Raw genomic sequence first — 22,192 nt, forward strand, 5'->3', positions numbered from 1 at the left:
TTAAGATGGCCTCTTTCGACTACGATATCTTATCTCTAACTATACCAGAATTTAATAGTTCATCAGTTTTTCCCGCACATCTTCCATCATTTAGTTGCCGTGGTGAAGGATGCTGTTTTCATGATGAAAGATCAACAACATTAAGGCCTCATTAATCCTTGAGTAATTAGATTGTTGTCACCTTTATAATTGGTTAAAAGCGCCTCTAATGTGTGATAAGCGTTTAAAATTTGGCTCGTGGCGAAAACTGTGCACACATCTCACAGAAAATCAGTTGTCTTAACAACGATTGGTTCATGCTCAAGAACAGCCTCAGCAGGCATTAAAGAATGGTGCATTGTGGGAGCTGCTCTATACATAATAACCCAAGAGTTAATCAGTCCCCGTACCTCAGTTTAGGGGCCCTGTACATCCAGACCCAGCCCGTCTCAATGTGTATGTATTTGTGTGTATGTGTGGCCTTGTATTATGGCTGCATGTCGGTAAATATTTGTGACGTTTTGGATCTATTTGTATGTGTGTGAGAGTGTATATTACTTAAAGGGATAGTTCATCCAAAAATGAAAATTCTGCCATTATTTACTCACCCTCTAGTCATTTCAAACCTGTATGGCTTTCTTTCTTTTGCAGAACACAAAAGAAGATATTTTGAAGAATGTTGGTAACTGAACAACTGCGGTGCCCACTCACTTCTATCGTACAAACACAAAACCAATGGGTACTGTCGTTGTTCGGTTACAAACATTCTTCAAAATATCTACAGTACAAATAAAGTCATACAGGTTTGAAATGACGAGAGGGTAAGTACTGTAGGTGATGACAGAATTTTCATTTTTGGGTGAACTCTCACTTTAACTTCGCCTTGGATACAGATACAGAAGGGTACTTATTAATCTGGATTCAAAATTAGTTGAGCTATGGTAGATGGTAAAGAAATGGTGCCTATAGCTGACATTCAAGCACTTCTAGAGCTTTGGTTGCATGCTGACTGAAAATCTAAAGTGTTTGGTAGAATAATCGTTTATTGCGATATGCTTTTAAATGAATTATTTATTGAGCATTAATATATTAACCATAGACACTACCCTGGGTTTATAATTCCAGTAAACTACTCTAGTCTGTTATAATGTACATTTATTTTATCATAGTTTCAGTGGTTTTGCATCATCTAAGAGTGATATTAACTCTGGTAAACTGCAAAGCTTTTAATGTCTTATTGCTTTATTCAACAGTGTATTTAATAATTGAGTTCCATAAATATTCTGTGTTGTAAACATCTTTTAAAGAAATCGAGTTTGTATGTAATGTCACATTATTTAAAATTTCTATTTAAATATTAACGCAGTGCGGAAGAAAATTTTTAACAACATAGTCAAAATGATTTTATGATTCTAGTGCCCACTTGGCACTTATTATTTATGCATTGCGATGGTAAAATGTATAAGTTATTTATATGTCACATATATACTGAGTATTGATATTTACAGGTAATGGTAAATGCCAATGTAGACTTCAACATGAAATAAATTGCAAGATTAGCAAACATAAGCCCTCATTAGGGACCACTGACTATACGCAGTTAACAGTGAAAATACTGCATGTGGCGGTACTTGTGTTTGTGTGACATCGCACAAGTTACAATGCGAGTCATATTGTGTTCACCATCGGTGAATACGGTCTATATTCGGTGAATATAGAGAACATTTTATCTGTTTACTCGTTGCTTGTCTCTGTGTGGCGTTTTTGTCGAGTCTGTGTATGTTTGACCTTATGTTTGTTGCTGTAGGTGGGCTGGCAGTTGAAAAACTTGGTAAGCTCTCTGCGCGGGGACCCTGCTGGTGTGACATTGACCCTGAAAAAGCGTCCCCAGAGCACTCTCACCTCCGCCCCAGCCCTACTAAAGAACATGAGATGGAAGCCCCTGGCCCTGCAGGTAGGATTCAAATCAACCTGTCCCCAAAATCTTTCATCGTTTTGGGCTGTACTACTATAACCCCCCATCCGCCTCTCGCTGGCCTTATATCAGATAGGGCAAAAACTTTCAATTTTAACTCCATTTGGCCTACCCATGATGCACCTGCCTGCTTATACCTCTAATGTGATCTTCCAGTAATTCAAAAAGTAGGATTTCTGACTTCTCTCTGCGAAAGCAAAACATGAGTTAGTAAACAATTACTAACAAAAACTAAAACCTACCTTACATGTTAAGACCTGTTTTCCAAACATAAATTATAAATGACTTACTCATAATTGTATACCCGCAGAGCAATTACTACCATTGCATTGCATTGTTTTTAGTTTGGTTTATGTGACACATTTGGAAAAACTGTAAAGCTAGCGTAAATGTTGACTTTTTTATAGTTTGAGTTAACTCATATCCGACTTTGAATGGACTGCCTTGGATATCTCTTTCTGAAAAACAGAGACGCTGGTTATAGAAGTTATTAAAGCTATTGTGGCTTTTATGGTGCTTTTCAAGTCATTTGCACTACGTCACGAACTGCAAACTTCTGTAAAAGCGCTAGAAAGTGTGTGCGGAGGTGAATGCATTTGTGTGTATGATTAGCTTTAATCAGCTTTGGTGCTGGATTCAAGTTCGGTTCTAGACTTGTGACTCTAGTTTAAACTTTAAGTGTTTCCCCCTGCCACTCCCTAAACAAATGTATTGGTTTGTCTTAGCCGCTGTCTTCTCTAGTATTTTGAAAATGCGACACCATTGTCTGTCATTAAATGGAAATAGAAGTATTTGGAAATTGCATTTATGATTGCTTTGCTGCATGTGTTGTGTTCTTAAAGTGATAGTTTACCCCAAAATTTAAATTCTCTCTTCATTTGTCATTTCAAACCTTTATGACTTTTTTCTGCAGAACACAAAAGAAGGTATTTTGAAGAAAGTTGGTAACCGAACACCACTGGCCCCCATTCACTTCTATTGTATGGACACAAAACCAATGCAAGTGAATGGGGGCCAGTTACAGTAACAACATTCTTCAAAATATCTTCTTTTGTGTTCTGCAGAAGAAAGAAAGTCATACAGATTATCAGTCATACAGGGTGAGTAAATCATGACAGAATTTTCATTTTTGGGTGAACCATCACTTAGAGACATCATGTCGAGTTAAAATGGAATCTAGCGTTTAAAGAACGTGTTTCAAGACTGCGGCGTTCATTGTTGAGACAAGAATTTGTGTTGTGCTCATGCGTGTTATTAGAAGATATTAGAACAGAAATTGATGTTTAGAGTCAACTCCAGTTGATTCAAGGGACAGTGCAAGGACTAGAAATTGACTCCAAAAGAGGAATCCGCTTCACCACCATTTTAAATATTTGCATTGGCCTCTTTGTGCATGTCATGTCTATACATCTAGCTCTGCAATCTTTGTCACACCCACTGTTCTCAGCCTTTCATCTCTCTGGAGACGGTAATCACATCTGAGCAGGCTCTAGTCATTCCGCCCTCTCTAGAGATGTTATATATGTTGCAGTGGTTCTCAAACTTTTTCGTTGTAAGGCCCCCTTTGTGTTAAGTGCATCGCTTTGTGGCCCCCCACATAAAGACGTATAATCTTAAACTTAGAATTTTAATTAAACCAAAAACATTCAGTTATACAATGCTGGAACCTCAATTATTTTGGTTGGTGGTGTCATTTTTCTGATGTTTGATTGCATAAAATCTATGATAAATTTCTATATTTCATAAAATGCCACAAAATCTGTGGCCCCCCTGGATCCATCTTGGGGCCTCCCAGGGGGCCACGGCCCCCAGTTTGAGAACCACTGCCATAGACTCTCGCTCATTATGTCAAGGCATCCTGACCCAGAGATCCTAGTTCACTGTTTACTGCAGACAGCACTGCAGAGGGACTGCACCGTCTCACTGCTGAGCAACCCATTCATCTCTATTTCTGCCCTTCTGTCTGTCTGCGGATATCAGTGTCTGGGTCGTGTCCTGGAAACAGTGCTCTGTATTAAAGTTGGCTGTGAGCTCAGAGGTGTTCAAACATATTTTGAGCTTTGTTGTTGATTTACACTTTAATCTTTAATTAAATGATCCTGTCTGCCCAGCAGCCAGTTGTTCCCAGGAGTCCCACCAGCAGCTCGGCCACGCCCACGAGCACAATCAGCACACCCTCAAAGCGGGATAGCTCCGCCCTCCAAGACCTGTATATTCCGCCCCCTCCATCTGAGCCGTACATGCCCAGGTAAGCATGCCCAGTTCAGATTTTTTTATTGTACACGTTTACATTTTTAAAGTGGCAGTCCGTAAGAATGGCCTCTTTGTCGCCATCTCAGTTTGTAATTGCTACTGCAAGTGGAGGTATTTTCTTTGAGTTGTGATTCGGCACTGCTCAACTGCGCGGATGAGTCTGATGTTTTGAATCGTATGCCACGTGTGGCCTGTGACAGTGCACCGGTGAGAATCTTCACTGTACATCAGTAGCGCATAGTAAACATAACAGATAACATAGCAGATGATACAACACGAAACAAATAAGAACATAAACAGACCCAAATAGCGCAAATGGAGGCTGTGTTGATTTTTTTGATATTATTTCGGGTGCTGGGTCATATCCATACATGCCAACACTGCCGTTTTGGCCGGGAGTCTCCCATTACGCAAATCGAACTGAAGATCCGCGATCGCGGGTCTCAAATGCTGACAGGTACGGGCATGTATCATTGTACACAATACAACTATACAAAAACTATACGCAAAGACTTGCTATCATTTTTGAGTAAAATCACAGGCTTCACTTCCCGTGCGAGTGCGTCACATGAAATACAGATGTGGGGAGGTCATTTCTAAATCACACGAGGTCCCCAGATAATAGTAATCCTGTGTGGGCTTAAGTTACATTTATAATGGACATAAAAAAGAGAGAAAGAACAACCGATGAAACTGTACCCGTCTGTATTAAAACAACAAGTGCGCTACGGCTTTTGTGTTATCTATTCTGTTCAGAAGAAATAAAGCCATGTCTGCATCCATTTTCAATCTTTTCAGATAGTTCGCGCCACCTTTGAAATGCCTTGCCAATATTAATTCTTGTTTTCATTCCCTTTTTCTTTGTAGACTCTCATCAGTTCGTACTTTCTTGGTACTTATTTTACTTTAAAAGTAAAAGAACTAAACGCCGCCATAAATAATAGTAAAAGTTTCCCCCCAAAAAAGTCACCCGCAGCATCCACACGTGGGCTAGCAGCCGGATCCTCTTCATTCTGTTCACGAATGTGACGAAATGACGCCAAAGACACCAAATAGTGATTTCCTGTGAAACACTACCCGACAAGGAAAATGACAAACCGTTATTACAAACTTTCCGTGGTGAATCCAGCAAGGGTAATGACACGGTTTTAAACGCCGTTCTTTCATGTACTTTCTCAACAATTGGTTTTAGTTCATTTCTAATCAAAAAAACGGATTGCCACTTTAAAGTTTTTTTGTACATTATGATTTCAATAAAGTTTTTCATAAAAAGTGGTCTAGAAACTATCTCAGCCTCCCTCTGATTTAGATGCTATGTTGTATGTTGTGCATTACGTGTTAAACATTTAGAGATGAAAAAGGTGGTGGTCTTTCCAGTGAAGGCGGGCAGCCTGTTGCAAAAGGGTCAGAATCACCAAATTCATTTCTGGATCAAGAATACAGACATAGATTTCCCCTCATGGAAGAGGAAGCCGTTCTCTACTGCTACGAGTACGACCCCAGCCACAGACCAACAACGTCCCGTCGAGACAGCACGCCCACTTACGGTACACAAATACACATATACACACTCTCGGGCACAAAAAGTATTGTTCATGAGCTAATCTCAGCAGGTGTTAAGAAGCACTTATCCACAGTACAGTAGAGTTACAAACACAACTCTCTCTCTCGCTTAGCATTGGAAATTTGGTTTGTGCCTTTCTGCAGACCATAAAATGATTTCTTTTTTAACTGGCTTTTGCAGCATTTGCCTGAGGGATTGAGTATTGACCCAGAGAGAGAGAGTCCTGAATAATTCGAAACACCACCGGCACAAAGTGTTATTTATGTAAGAAAACATCCAGTACCCCATTTATAGTGCTTGTCTCTATGTTCACCTAGAGGAATCGTTCCCCCCAAAATAGAATTTGATTATTATTTACTCACCCTCAAGAGCGATTGCTTTTATTGGATTGATTTCATCAACTGGTTAAAACCCAAGATGGTTAAAACTCGTCGAACTAGCAGCTAGTTGCCGCATATGTTCTATGAAGTATCGTTGTTTCTTTCATAGATTTATGAGGCTGTGTTTTTGAGAAGGGTTTCTAAAGAGAGTCTATCTATAACTAGTTGTCTGCGTAGGGGAGTTGGTTTGAGATTTTCTGTAATTAAACTCTTGGGAGTTGGGCTCACTTTGTTGTATGCAGCTTGTGTGTGTGTGTGTGTAGTATTACTGTATATTGAGAACTAGAGAATTCAGCTAGAGTCGGTAAATGCCAGCATGGGATTCTGCAGTGGCACAGAACTGCTGACACACTCTATGTCCACCGCTTCCCCTGAAAATAAGAGGACGCATTAAATGTGACACTTTGTCTTACACAAACACACAGTGTGTATTTTCTGTCAGGAAAATAATTTGCACACTGTCATTTTACTTCCATCTCTGCACACACAGGATGTGACACGACGATGTTTGTATTTCAGGTCGACTGAGGCCCATCTCTATGCCTGTAGAGTATAACTGGGTTCCCGAATATGAGGACCCAGCTAGACTGAAGAGAGAAGGTCGGAGAGGTGAGTTTGTGTTGGAGTTTCTCGTGTTGGAGATGTGAATAAACAAGTTGTCTAAAAGGATGACCAGCATCTCCGATTTCTTTTTAGTATTTCCTAACAGTTTTTCCCTTTGGTACTTTGGTACCTCTTGTATTTAAGAAATAGTTCATCTCAAAATTACCAAAGTCTTTACACGTTTCCTTTTTAAAATGAGGGAAATATACATTCTTTATGGATGCGACAAAAAAAATGACACGGTTTGTAGGATTTGTATGAATTAAAATGCACAAGCTAGAAGCAATAATAAACAACAAATGACAAGGGATGGCTCTTCGTAGACGTCATAGAACATACAAGAGCGTTATATTTTAATTTACATATGCCCATTTATGAGACCGTTATGGATGTGACCATTCTGAAAGCTGCACTTACAATTCTTGACTACGGAAAATCATGCTTTAAAAATACAAAAATGCTTTAAAAGCTTAAGGAAAGGCATCACACGGGTATCAAAAGCACCAAATATTCATATAACTTAAGAAAGATTGACCTTTGCATGGAATTGTCAGAATGCTCTTTAGGAAAATATTCTGTTTTTTGGTGAACCTTTTTAGACAACATGAAAAAGTATTATGAAAAATAATCTTTTGTAGAAAATGTGGGATGGGAATTTTTATAACAACTGTAATTTGATTGAAAAGTGATAGTTAAAATGATTTCCCCCTGCCCACACAATCTTGGTTATATCAGTAGAACAGAAAAGCCGTTTGAGAGATAAAAAAGTTATTACATTTGGTAGAAAGATTATACAGTAGAAGTAGTTTTATTCTTGCTTGCTAATGAATCACATTAGCAACAATCACAAATCAGAGACACTTATGGGGTTATTTGAGCCGTATCTAATTTTAATCTTCACTTTAAAATGAATTGATTTTTTCCATCTATAGGTCTGTCTCCTGTTGTTGTCCCATTCTGTCTGGATTTCCATTATTTCCTGTCTTTTTGTCTCTTTGTTATTACATTCACATGGCTCGTATTCAGGAGTAATACTCAGATGAGCTCTCTTTCGTGGATCCAATTCTCCTCGCTGCACGGTGGCTCTGGACTGTGTTGTGCATTGCTGATGACTTCCTGTATCTGCGCTGCATGCGCTGGATAACAGTGCAGTCCCTGAGCACTAACACAAACCCAGCGTGCAGCAGGACAGAGACCCTCTCAGTTGGTCTAGGACCCACCAACAGACACATCTAATAGAAATAAAGCTCCTTTATTACCTTTAGAGTTAGTGTTTGAGGATGTCCATATGAGGCCGTGTCATAATCACGTCTTTATTATCATGTCAAAATCTTCCTCATCACAACATCATTAGTGTTGTGGGGCAGTAGCGGTATTTATTTACTCGCTTTTGTTGTGTGTTACTGCTTTCCCACAGTAATGTATGTTTTCTTTCATTGGTCACTCAGTAGAGGACCCACTTCTGCCCAAACCTTTCTCTTCTCGTTCCTTTGTGCCACTTGTGTGCTTATATGTGTGCGTTAAATTGAGGGGGTGGATGCTCTTGGATCACCTGGCTGTGTGTTCTGGCTGCTACTCGATCCTCTATAGCAGCGCTGTCTATCTGCATTGTGTAGAGATTAGCGTCTTGATGGCTCTCTTATTCGCTCGATTCCTTTTTTCAAAGCTTGGGGAGAAAATGCAGAAGGGTAGGTTTGCCAGATGGTGGCTGGGAATGAGAAAGCACTCAGATGATTGCCAGAACAGAGATGGAGGGATGTTGAGAAAAGAGCGTGATGAAATCGAGAAAGTGAGATATTAGAAAGAGGGTCAGGAAGAATAAAGATGGATCTTTGGGTGATATGTCGTTCCCGGTCTAGTTGTTTTTTTAGGTGTCAGAATAGTTGTTACACCAAAGGCATCTTCTGAATTGCAGGGTTTGAAATCAAAAAACGAGTTTGAGGCTTGTTTTTCACGGCTTTAAGAAACTGTAAAGGAGCTTCGTAATTGATGGATTTGTCAGAACTTCAGGTCATCGATTTATTTCTTGTCCATTTTAACGAGTTTTATGAAGCAGCTCAATCAATTTCTATAATTCAAAACCGAAAAAATGTATGAAATTATGATTTATTATGACTCCAAAAGCTGCAACCTGTCTTGCGAGACGTATAAAATTGAAACCTTTCACCGCTTGAACTTTTCCATCACCGAGAGGGAAACCAAGGGGTAAAGAGGGAACTTCTGGAAATGCTGTTGCCATGGAGACTCTGACAGGAGCTCTCCTGAGTGTTTTACGTCTCATTGGCTGCTGCCGAGCAACGGTGGGCTTGGGCGTGGGAGCAGGGAAACCCGACAATGCTTGTGGTGGTTCCTAAATCAAAGGACAAGCTGGAACCAGGGCTGCTGGGAGCCTGTTCATTTGGCTCGCTAATATGGCTGTGACCAATTGGCTCGTTATGCCCATTAGGCAAGAATAAGCCTATAGAGTTTGATTGGTTTCGACTGATTTGGGAAGAGTGCACAGGCTTAAATAGCGCTAATGATAGACCTCTTTGTGAATTGATGAATCGATGTGATTGGCCAATTGAGGCTTTGGGTTTTACAGGAGGGCTTGATTGATGGAATACTAATGCCAGGTTGTTGGGTGATTTGACACAGTCCACAGTTGCTCAGGGGGGAACCATTTCAATACCGTTTGGAAAGAAATGTCTCTGCATGAATATAAATTTGATTTCCTGCCAATGCCACAACTAATGGCAATTATTCGACCTAGCTGGTGGTTTTTATGATAGGAGAGGGAAAGTAAAAGGCCATGTATAGTTAAAGGCTGATTACCATGGTGAAACTGTAGAAACATCTTTTGTCTAATGAATGGTGTAACCTTGCGGTTAATAATGAGCGCTTTAAGGGCCAGTGTCCCACTACCTGCTTTACAGTCAATTTTCAGTCATAAACCCAATTTTAAATCAGAGGGATTGCCGTTTCTTAGCGACAACTTGACTCCCCGCTGAATGAATCACAATGAATAGTACAGTATTAAGTATCTTTTTAAATCTTTCTTCCCTCAGAAAACTCTCTGTTGCGGTACGTAGGTGAAGAGAAGGCCGCCGATCTGGCAGTACGGAGCATGAAGAGGGACACGGGAAAACGCACCAAGAAAAAGAGCGAAAAGAGTGGAAGCCCCACCCATTACGCTCTTCTTCCCACCCTCCAGATGGAGGTACTTCGTCAGGAATCTATGAACACGCCCAACCCAGACTCTACATCTCTTTACCACGTGAGTAGCCTGTGTTTTGCCAAAGTTATCGCTGCTTACGTATCAGTAAATTTATGTGGTACTGTGTTCGGTGCTGCCTGCCAATTACCGTGAAGATATTATTGTAACTTTTTGTATCAACTTGGTACCTTGTACAGGTACTTTTTGACAACCCTAGTGATGAGAATGTTTGTCCTCTGCCTTCAGTTGGTGTGTGTGAGTTTTATCAAAGAAACCCATTGATTTTCCATAGTAGGAATAAAAATGACCATGGAACTACTCCTTTAAATTACACACAAACACGAAATATTGAAAATATATGTGTGTGTAAAAGTAATAGTTGTTGCGGTGTGTCACAGTATGCATGGATGATGACAGATGATGGTGTCACGGAACATGTAGCGATATGATTGTCTGAGTTTCATATAAAACTAATGCAGCTGCATGTACCGTCTTCATACTAGTACATGAATATATGGCTCAACTCTGTATACCCACCAGGCGAGAAGGGATTGTTCTGGATAGGTTTTCTTTCCAGACTGTGGTCTAAATATAGATCCTTATATAGATGTGTGAAATAAAACTCCCAGCTCCCAGCTGGGGTGCGAGAGTCTTGCGTAAGTGTGATTTTTACAGTGTATCTTACATGCAGCTTCTGTTTATAGACACCTTCACCAGGGTGTTGTGTTTGTATGACGACTCTGATAAGGGTTGAGGGGTGTGTACTCGAGAACTCTCTATCACTGGGGTACTGGACCACAACCAGAACCACAATGCTTTTCTCAGCACTCTTACTTTTGTCCTCTGTGTAGAAGAGATGATAAAAAACAACAACAACAACAAAACAATACAACAACATTACAAGAAGATGAGAAGATAGAAACTGTGTCAGTAAATGAGAAGATAGGAGACGAGATGGAATAGGAAAGAAAGGTAGCAAATTTTAACATCAGAGATGAGAAGAGACAGAAAAAAGGTAGCAAATGAGAAGATTGGAGATGAGTTGAGACATGGAAAAATATAGCAAATGAGAAGATATCTGATGAGATGAAACTGGAAATATTTGAGGAAAATCTAGGAAACAAGGCGAGACGGGAAAAAAGGTGCTAAATAAGAAGCTTGGAGTTGAGATGAGATGAGATAAGACAGAAAAAGGTAATAAATGATAAGACAGGAGATGAGTTGAGACCCTGACATCAGCTCACACTTTTGAAGAGCAGATTTGAAAATGTCAAAGGTTGCTCCTACTTGCAGCGTATGATGGTTTAGATCACGTGGATAATGAATGCATGGGCCATCGCAGGAACTTATGCTGGCATATGTCATTCGCTGATGCGGCCGATGTCTCGGCAGAAGATGTTTGTACCATATGTCATGTGAACTGAGTGCCTGTGTTGCCATGTGGCATTGTAGCCTGATGGCAAGTCTCGGCCTGTTTCCTCCCAACGGCACGTGACTTGTAAACAGGAGTTGAGAGAAGCAATTCACTTCTTTTATGACTTTGACCTTGAGCGAGACCCCATCGTTGCCGTTTTGAGATGAAAAGGGGGAATAGAAAGCGTGTGCGGCAGAGGCATACTGCAGACATTTCAGAAGATGGAGAATACCATCTAAAAATGTGTTACCGTGTGTTCCTGAAGCTCAGATGGTCAAATATTATGGCAAAATGATGGGTCTGGTTTCCCAGCAACACACGTCCTGATGAAATAGATAAAAGCTTCTGCAAGAAGCTAAAGAATGTAAATGTTTTGGATGCTGGATGCCGCACAGGATGCTGATGTATGTTCTAGGTTGCTTAATTGTTTTGATCTGCAACTGCAAGATTTCTTGGGTCTTTCTAGTAAAGCTAACCAAGACGCCGCTGTGCAGAGAAAACTTTAGATGCAGACAATATAGAAGTGCACAACCATGTCCATGCATGCCACATGCATTTATTGTATTTACTTAGGTCACAAAGTCTTTTTTAAAGACATTCTCTCTCTCAGGATAATGCTTTAGAAATGAATTTTGAATTTTAGAAGATCTTTAGTCTCAGTCTCTTGATGCACATCTCATGTTGATGTCTTGTATAATTTATGCTGGGGTGTCTACTCGTGCTTTTTGGAGGAGATACAAACATGCACGTAAGTTGAAAATACAGCGTTTTTTAACCTTAAATCTAAAACAAACGATAATATTCATTTTAGCCGTGTCATTTGACCCCTTTAAAGGGATACTTCACCCAAAAATGAAAATTCTGTCATCATTTCCTCACCTTCGAGTTGTTCCAAATCTGTATCAATTTCTTTGTTCTGATGAACACAGAGAAAGGTATTTGGAAGAATGCTTGTAACCAAACAGTTCTTGGCCACCGTTGACTACCATAGTAGGAAAAATACTTGATCATTTTTTTTGTTCTGTTGAACACAAAAGAACACATTTTGAAGAATGTAGGACAGCAAACAGTTCTGGGGCGCTTTTGACGACCATTGTATTTTTGGACAGAATTTTCATTTTTGGGTGAAGTATCCCTTATAAATGAACTGTATCTTTTTTCGTATATAGCATGGTAGAGATGTAGCCTTTGGTATCCAGGACGTCAAGGCTTGCGCCTACATTCACAGTAAATTGACTATCAAAAATAAACCCACCCTGAGAAATGTTTACTAGAGATGAAGGTCGAGAACAGTCTGACCTGCACATCTTGTCATTCTGTTCATGTTGTTTCATTTATTTCTAGGTGTGGAACCCTTGGGGAAGTTTCTAAGTGTCAATGTGTCTTAAGTGTTTTTAACAGCTCACTCCAATTTAAACAGCAACTGTGATTCACACCCTGAGGGAGGTGATTCCCACAATGCTTTGGGAGTAAGTCTTATTGACACTGCGTGATGAGGTGAAAGGCTGGGGAAAGCTCCATTCTACCAAACAATCAATAAGGCCACTTGAGCAAGTAGCAAGTGGAGATGTTACACCCAGACACTCCTGAATAAATAAATAACAGCCCGCAAACTGAATTACGGAGAATCTTTATGGACATATTTCGTTAATCAATGTTAGTCATCCTCTTGGGTTGTGGAGTAGCTTGCACCCTCAGGCTCAGGTCAATAAATCAATTAGCGTGGTGTTAGGTGACTTTTTCCGTCATGGCAGTGATACTGTTGCTAATGCATACATGAGAACACAAGTTTACCTTTAATTTAATGCCCAAGCTTGCTGGAAGTTTCTGCACGGAAGAGAATTGCCACAGGGCTCGGATCATAAATATGTGCTCGGTCTAGGCATGCTCATCCAGGAAATACTGCTTAATAAACACAGACGGAGGATGCTAATTTATTTGCTCACTGTGTCCCTTCCTGGCTTCCTGCTCTCGGGCTGTTTTGTGTTCCTTCGCTCCTGCGGATGTCACCTCTGATATTAATTTGTCATGTGATGGATTGATGCTCAGAGATTGTTATGCTTACACATTTCCTTCATGCGAATCCTCTCGGGAGATTCGGACGTGTTGACCGATGACATCTTTTGCTCTGCCCTCATTTCCTTTTCTGTTTGCTTTTTCCAACAAGGTTTTCATTGTATAAGCATGCGTGTTCTCTGGGATTTATGACCTGCTCTATCTGTTTAAAGCTATAGAAAAAGGCATTGGTTCTTCTGTCTTGATGGTTGTCTATGGGTCTGTAACCGAGGTGAGGTCCTCAGTTTGTTCAGGCATCCAGACTTATTTCAGACTGTATCAACATACCAGTAACTGCACAAACCTCTGCAGGGTTTACTCAAGAGGTACAAAACTGACTCTGATTTAAAGGCAGACGTGGCACGACGTGTTGTGGCTTGCTTAACAGCAGGTTATTAGCTTAAAAGTTGGTTACTTTAATTGGTTAAATAGATGCCGGTCAGTAAGCGTTAGTTTAAGTATGTAATTACTGAAGGCATACTTTTGGCTCTGAAAACCAGTGGCCTTTGCCAGATACGAGTGCAGGGGCTGTTGAACGGTGGTGGTGTAGTGGATGAGCATCAGGGCTGGTAATCAAAAGGTTGCTTGTTTAATCCTCACAAAGAGTGAGATGTGAACCATTTACTATCACTGGATATCCTTGAGCAAGGCTCAAAAAAACATAGATTGCCTCGCACACAGTGATTGTTACTTTAATGTTTATTGGGCTATTCAGTGTGTCTTTGATATTCATCTAAAGTTTGAATTCTGATGTTTTGTGTCTTCTACTTTATAGACATTCCAGGGATCCTCTCTGTTGTCCAAGACCAAGAAAAAGAGTAAAGGTGATCACTTATCTTTCTTAGTCTTATGTTTTATAATATTGTCTTTATACTGCTAAAAAGTTCATTTGCAAAAACAGATATTCACTTTCATGAATCATGTCTTTTTATCATGTTATGTTTATTGTGTTAGTTAGCTGTATTTTTTGAGTGACTACTTAATCAGAACAACCCAACTGCACTTTGATGGATATTACTTGGAATGCACAATAAAAAAACATGATTTTTGAAAATGTTTAAGAACAGAGTTATCTATTTCTGCATATGAACTTTTAAGCTCACTGCTTACGTCGGGCACCATCGCTGTCGGGCAGAAACCTTGTATCACTATTTTTCATGATTTTTGTTTTTTAAAGAAATCTTTACTTCACCCTTCATGCCTGTCTGTGGGATTTGAAAATAATTAACCTATAAAAGGTTTTGAAAAGAGCTTGCCAACTTTCACAGCATAGTGTTTAAATATTGAAAAATAAAATTCTGTGTTTTGGGGGATGTGAGCATTAAGTCAGACAGCGACGATATTTAAGCTCAAACTCCTGCAATATTAAGTGAACTTAAAACAGGAACAAGAGAAATTCATGCTTATAATGCCTTCTGACACATTTTGGCCAGTGCCGTGCCCTTTATACATTGCATTGACAGTGGGTAGACCTTTAAAAATCCTAACAATGTTATTGCATATCCATCCCAAATAACTGTACATTATGGTACTGTTATTTCCCGAAAGCGTCACAAGGTGGTTGAGATTGACCTGTTTTACCAAAATATATGAAAATAATAACTCATTATAGTTCTGTGTTCAACTTTATTCATTTTGAATATTGTCAAGCGTCCAGTGTCTGTTCAATCAGATACCTTGAAATCATTGAAATAAATAAACTTTGAGATGCTGTGTGTTTGTCAATGTACATTGGAAATGCATGATGCAAAATATGTTCGACGAGCAACCTACCAATGTAACAACTTGGCACATTATACTCAATACTTGGAATCTAGAGAGTATTCTAATAACATTCATAAATACATAATGTCCTCTTTTTTTGGCATCCAGCGGGTAAACTGTCTTCCATCAGTAAGAGACGGATCTCCTGTAAAGACCTGGGTCGTGGAGACTGTGAAGGTTGGCTGTGGAAAAAGAAGGATGCAAAGAGCTACTTCTCGCAGAAATGGAAGAAGTACTGGTTTGTTTTGAAGGACGCCTGCTTATACTGGTACATGAACGAGGAGGTGAGTGTGTTTGGCCGATACAGTTATCTCTGGTGCTTCTCGTATCCACCAACGCAGCAGAAAGCGTATTGATCTAGGGATGAGACTTTAATTGGTGCAGGCTTTACCCTCTTGTGTGGAACAAGATTAATGCTCATCTACCCCAACAAAACAGTCTTCTACACACAGCTTGGCTGTAATGAAGATAAGGAAGTTCGCCAAACAAACGCTCCCCTTTTCTCCGCTCCCGTTCACTCTTGCTCTCCCTCGCTTTTGATTAATTACCCTCCGTGTCCTCTCTTTTTATCACGACTCGGGCGCTGGAAACGGCTGCTGTTCTGGGAGTACGTTGGAAGGAGGAGGGGTTCCTCTCGGCCCGGTTTCGGTCCACTGAGACTCCTGCAACATAGTCCAGCTCTAGCGTAATTGATGATCTACTGTGTGGCTTTTGTAAACACGGGCAGGCTTACAGAGAGCCGCAACAATTTATGCTTTTCATTTATTTATGCGAACCTCCTGTCAACGGGCTTTAGCGGCACCACTACAATTTAATACCGAAAAGAATAATGAAAATGGGGAAAGGGAACGAGGAAGGAGGGAATAAGGGGGTGTAGCTCCTAATGAGGGCGTAATTACATTATAGTAGTGTCTGGAGTGCGCTAACTCGTTCTGACGTTCTCGTATTTTCTCTCTCACTTGTAGGACGCGAAGGCTGAAGGGTTTGTTAGCCTTCCGGAGTTCAAAATGGACAGAGCTAGTGAATGTCGCAAGAAGTAGTGAGTGCCTTTATAAACACTTGAATGTGTATGGGTTCGATGTACAGCAAGCCTTTGCGTGCAGAAAGACATGTGAGGAATTCTTACCGTATCTGCGCTTCCTCCCTAGCGCATTTAAAGCATGCCATCCTAAAATCAAGAGCTTCTACTTTGCCGCCGATGGCGTGGACGATATGAACAGATGGTTGAGTCGACTCAACATGGCAGCCGCTGGCTATGCAGAGAGAGAGCGGATCCGTCAGGAACAAGGTAAGAAGGGTGGTGCAAGTTGGAAACAAATGTTCAGAGATCTCATGATGTCAGATTTCTCAGGATTTAAAGCAAAAGTCTACATTTGATCTATTAATCTCATTGCTGTTTAGGAGGAAACAATTGAGATATTAGAGATTTTAAGTGAGATTTGTCTTTTCCGAGTTTCTAAAAGAGGCTCAAACGCTCGACCTGATTTTGCCAAGTGGTTGATGTCCTCAGGGCAACATATTTTGTTGACCTAAGGACAACATTTTTATAAATAAAACCTAAACCCACACCAAAGCCCAACCCTAACCATAACTTACCCCTAAAATCAGAGGGAAATGATAAGTGAAAAACAATGGTCTAGAACAGTGGTTCTCAAACTGGGGGCCGTGGCCCCCTGGGGGGCCCCAAGATGGATCCAGGGGGGCCACAGATTTTGTGGCATTTTATGAAAAATTGAAATTTATCATAGATTTTATGCAATCAAACATCAGAAAAATGACACCACCAACCAAAAGAATTGAGGTTCCAGCATTGTATAACTGAATGTTTTTGGTTTAATAAAAATTCTAAGTTTAAGATTATACGTCTTTATACGGGGGGCCGCAAAGCGATGCACTTAACACAAAGGGGGCCTTACAACGAAAAAGTTTGAGAGCTACCGGTCTAGAAGCACCTAATCCTGGTTGGAAGATTAAATTTAAAATAAACTGTAAACTTATTTCTGAAATCTGATTGGTTGATTTAAATGTTGTCCCAGGGTCAACATGATGTCGCCCTAAGGGCATCAACCACTTGGCAAAAACAGGAGAGCCAGGCTCAAACTTGTTTTGCTAATTCTTGTTGAGGAGTTTTAAGATATCCTTGATGTCCACATGAATGGAAGATGAGCGCAGAAGGGGCTTCAAAGAGAATTGACTTGTTCTCCGGGTCTTCGGAGGTGAAAAGATCAAGCTGTTTTTTGCTCACAATTCTCATTGGTGCAAATCTTGGATGTTTAACACCTTTTTCCAAACTCTTTCCTCCCACTCCACCTCTTCCTCATTTGTATGACCTTTCCAGAACATCAGGCGCTCTGTACTGATTCTAAACTTATACAAACAAACAAGAATGAGAACGCACAAATATCAGCAAACACTGAAGTTCATAGACAAGCATCATTACGGCTCACACACCCACAGAGACAAATTAAGAGCCCAGGGGAGAGATGGGGACAGAGATTGTGTGACAGAGATAGCTGCAAGCTTACATACTGCTCCCCAACCGCGGCTAGATAATCTCTTCATCTCTCACTGTCTGGACCCCCTCGATCACTTCTATTTACACTGACTGCCTGCGCGTGTTCGGGCTCGTATGGCTGAATGCTTTTAACAAGCGACAAGTAGTAGACGTCAGTGTTTATGTTGTGGAATGGCTTAATGTGGAGCTTCAGTGGTCTTTGCTGTCTCTGGCAAGTCCAAAGCTGTGCTAATAGAGAGTGGCATCATGCGGCTAGGCGGCGGGTGAGACCTGGAAGCATGCGATTTGATCCTGGTTGTGTTTTAATTATTGATGAAAGTTATTCATTGAAGTTTGGGCCAGCATCTCGGTTTGATTCAGGGTTGTGTGTGATTATTTGAAATGTGTCACTTTTTTGTGCATTTATCGTGCAACGTTCTTTGTGACTACAAAGCGCTTCAGGTCTTTAGTTGAACTTTTTCTCTAATTTTCACTAATTGTTACATGGTTTCTTGAAATACTCGCAGTGTGTGTGCGCAAGAGCGTGTGCTCCTTGTTCCTCTTGGCCACGATCCAGCCATTTCATTGCAAGTGCTCATGGGAAAACCTGTATCTTTGTGCCGCACATGATCTCTGAAGCTTTAATTAAATTATTGTTTACATTACGGAAATGTTTCACAACAAGCTAATGACTCTCTGCATGCCTCACTTTCCCGTTCTCTCTTTTTTTGTTTCTCTCTCTCTCTCAGCAGACTACTGGAGTGAAAGTGAACACGAAGACAATGAAACGCCCTCTACGCCCAAGCAAGACAGCCCGCCACCCCCTTATGACACGTACCCACGACCACCCTCAGTGAGTCAACATAGGAACTACCACTCCAGCACACACGAACATGCACGGCTCCATCTGATTGTGTAATCCCACACAATAGCACGACTTCATAATGCTTGACGTTCTGTAATGAGTCGAGTGTAGATGCTGCGAGGTTGAATCCTTCACCTCATCTCTCTGACTCTGTCCATATTTAATATTCAAAATCTTTGTTGAAATATCTTTGGATTGATCACATAAGGGTTTTCTCTTCAAATGTGATTAATTTCATCATTAGTTAAATCAATTAAATTACAATTTTAATCACTTAACAGCCATGATTTGAGATGATTAGAACAATGTGAAAAATGTGAAATATAATACAATTATTTTAATATTGTTGTACTGCCTTTATGCTTTGAAAATGCCTTACAGATATTCTTTAATGTTGTAGGAAGTTGTAGATTTCTGCGCAAGCTTACAAGCTAGAATTCGATTATCAAGTTGCAATAACAAGTTGGAAATTTCGACTTTACAAGTTGAATAGTGAGGAACATGTAAACAGCAGGCTTGGATTGTGGGTAATTTGCCAGCCTGGCGGATGAAAATAGCGTTTTCTTATGTAGCTGTGGGATCTGGAAGGTCTGTGTTCCTCAATGTGTGTAAGAGTGTGTGTAGTTTGGTGGTCGGTCAGCCAAGGGCCACACACAGCAGCGAAGCCTTTATTTAAGAGCAAACAAAGACATAAGAATTAAGCGCTTTTTCGTTTTTTCCCCCGTTTTCCACCGGTCTCCCCTCTTACACACATGCACACACAAACACATTGTTTCCAGAAAAAAAGGGAATTGGGAGCTTTGGCATTGTTGACCGTAAGGACCTCCAGAGTTGTCTGCTTGTTTTTCCACAAGATTACAAAGAGAAAACCTATTACAAGGTGGAGGAAAGAAGGTTCTCTCTCTCTCCATCTTTCTGGGTTTCTCGCTCTCCTTCTTTCTTGCAGTAAAACTATAATATGCAATATGATGTTAAAACGGTTCTTTTTAAACATTGCCAGTTCTGTAAAAGCAGAAACAGCAGGTGGCCCATATTCAGAGCCCAGTTTCACGCTAACTGTCCCGCATAGTTCCATGTTTTCCCTCAACTCCGCTGTCCCCGTCCCTCCATTTTTCTATTTTCGGCACTTTTCGCAGAAACCAGATCTCTCTCTTGCTCATTATTCATCCGCCTGTCTTAGTATAGAGGGTATTCAGAGACCCGATCTACACTCTGATCATTAGCACACTTTTGTCTCGCCATTCGCCTACAGGTGAAATGTAGAAAAAAACGTTTTTAATCTGTGATATCGTGTAAACGCTTAGACAGATTCTAATGTTCAACTTCTTTGCTGTCTGTGTTTGTTTCTCTCTCACCAAGAACCAGATGAGCTGTGCCAGTCCCTACCTGGAACCGAAGCACGGTCGCCTTTCGTCCACAGAAACCTCACAGTCTCGATCCTCGCACGAGGAGTACCGCTCTGAACCACAAGGGGGCAGCAGCAGCGGAGGGGGTTCTCCCGCTCGCAAGTCCACCAGCCAGCGCCGTTCATGGCAGGACCTGATCGAGACCCCCTTGACCAGTTCCGGCCTCCACTACCTGCAGACTCTACCCCTGGAGGACGCTGTCTTCTGTGAACCAGGGGCAGGTTTGTCTCCGGAATATCGTCGGCAGTCCACCCTGCCTGCCCAGCGCACGCTGATGCAGGAACATTACGGCCCCTTCCCCATGGTTGAGGGGGAAAGGCTCCGAGATCCTGCCGCCGTGGTCGGAAAGCCCCGCAGCTTCACCCTGCCACGAGATAGTGGTCTGCATGCCCTCCTAACACCATCCTCTAGCATAGCAGACCAGCGGGACCCCAACCGCAGGGAGCTCAGCCGTAGTCACTGCATCAACAATGGTGGGTCCAACGCACATTTCTAAACAGAAATAAATATGACTATTATATCGAACAATTATATGTTTTCAGTGCTAGGCTTTATAGATCTACTAAACTATGCTGGTCAAATAAGCATATAGGGCTCCTGTTGGTCTAATTCCAATAATGTCAAAACGATGAAATTTCAAACAAGCGATGAAATATGACCAGGTTTATGAGTCTAACCTTTGTTTATTATTTTGCAATGTGTGCTGCAGGGCCGGAATATAATCGGTTCTTTTGACTAGATCGTCTCGAATCAGTCCACTAAAACCTCTCTACCACGTTCCATTAGATTTTAATAACATCCCTCATTATAAAACCGTAGACACAGCAGAGTTATTTTAATGCCCGTGTGAATTTTTTCGAGTGCCTCGATATTACATTGTTAAGAGCAAAGCCCTCACAGAAAGACGCGTGTGGGGATTTGAGCTCCGCAGAAACACTTCCTGTGTTTTCCTAGCCTCCGAATGGTTTTCTTTTTCCTTGTTATGTTATTCATAGTTTAAATGTGTGTTCATGCAGCAGAAAGCAGAAAGAAGAGACTCTTGCAGTATTTTTTTAGCTGTGCTGTGTGGTTTCCTGCTGAGAGCTGTCCACTCGTCTTTTTTACACACACACGCACACGCACACACACACACACACGCACGCACGCGGACACAGGCATCTTTTTCCAGAAATAGCTGCATGCTCAAAACCTGCGCAGCATTGGCCGGGTTCTGTCACAAGCTCCTGACCCACTTTACCTGGGTTTTGATTTACAAGGACAGTGCCTATTTATAAACCAATTTCTCGGCATTCATTTCTTGTTAAAGGTTTTAAAGGAACCGTTCTCACAAAAATGAAAATTCTGTTGTTCCAAATCTGTATACATTTCTTTGATGATCACAGAGAAAGATATTTGGAAGAATGCTTCTAACTGAACAGTTCTTGGCCACCATTGACTACCATAGTAGTAAAAATTGCTTTACGAATTTCTTTGTTCTGTTGAACACAAAAGAAGACATTTTAAAGAATGTAGGAAAGCAAACAGTTCTGGGGCACTTTTGACCATTGTAATTCTTCCTATTGTGGTAGTCAATGGTGGCCAATAACTGTTTGGTTACAAGCATTCTTGCTGTTGGTGCTTTACCGTAGACTGTATAAAATATGGACGTAGTGTCCGTCATGACGTCACCCGTAGGTTTGTGAAGAGTAAAAATGAAGCCTAAAGTAGGCGGAGCCGGTCATCGCCATCTTGGCATGGCGTCATCGCGCATCACTCCCGGATAATCGTAAATGGGCAAAGAGGCGGGACGTGGTTGGAGGAAACCCCTTGTCACTCAAGTGGCCACGCAACTATTTTGCAGAATTTTAAGGCTTAATATAAGTTAAACAGGTGAGTTATAAAAAAATCACCCTCCTCACAGTTGTCATGAAGGGTAAAATGACTTATATAGACCAAAATATTTTTTTGTACCAGGCTGTAAACATGTTGTTTGTGCTGTAAAGTTGGCCATTTTAACATGGGGCTCAATGAGATTCTGCTCTGTTTTGGAGCCAACCTCTAGCAGCCAGTCGATGAATTGCAGTTTTAATCACTTCCGTGTTGGTTTCACGAGAGAGACCGGAAGATCGCCCCTTGTGCTTTACCGCATCCCTATGGCAAAATCACTGTAACTCACTCCCACTCATATCTAGTTACCAGTGAATGAGCAGTAAACGCTGTACAGTCACTTATCTAAATAGGCTATTCATTCTGTCACACTTGCTG

General features: G+C 41.0%; 1 protein-coding gene across 15 annotated transcripts in view; it reads left to right on the top strand.

The window, feature by feature from the left end:
• cnksr2a (connector enhancer of kinase suppressor of Ras 2a) overlaps positions 1-22,192 on the top strand; it is an 85,342-nt gene that overhangs the window by 29,714 nt on the left and 33,436 nt on the right. For 2 of the 15 annotated variants that reach the window (XM_057322914.1, XM_057322921.1), the window contains exons 9-19: positions 1,787-1,933; positions 4,066-4,202; positions 5,558-5,754; positions 6,671-6,760; positions 9,802-10,010; positions 14,195-14,243; positions 15,292-15,467; positions 16,149-16,222; positions 16,332-16,471; positions 18,427-18,530; positions 19,902-20,421. In XM_057322914.1, the coding sequence (XP_057178897.1) occupies positions 1,787-1,933; positions 4,066-4,202; positions 5,558-5,754; positions 6,671-6,760; positions 9,802-10,010; positions 14,195-14,243; positions 15,292-15,467; positions 16,149-16,222; positions 16,332-16,471; positions 18,427-18,530; positions 19,902-20,421 (1,843 nt within the window). The remainder of the gene's footprint in view (positions 1-1,786; positions 1,934-4,065; positions 4,203-5,557; positions 5,755-6,670; positions 6,761-9,801; positions 10,011-14,194; positions 14,244-15,291; positions 15,468-16,148; positions 16,223-16,331; positions 16,472-18,426; positions 18,531-19,901; positions 20,422-22,192) is intronic. The other 13 variants (XM_057322920.1, XM_057322924.1, XM_057322916.1 and 10 more) reach the window with 10 other exon arrangements.

The sequence above is a fragment of the Triplophysa rosa genome, linkage group LG23 (genome assembly GCF_024868665.1).
Source record: "Triplophysa rosa linkage group LG23, Trosa_1v2, whole genome shotgun sequence".
Lineage (NCBI taxonomy): Eukaryota > Metazoa > Chordata > Actinopteri > Cypriniformes > Nemacheilidae > Triplophysa > Triplophysa rosa.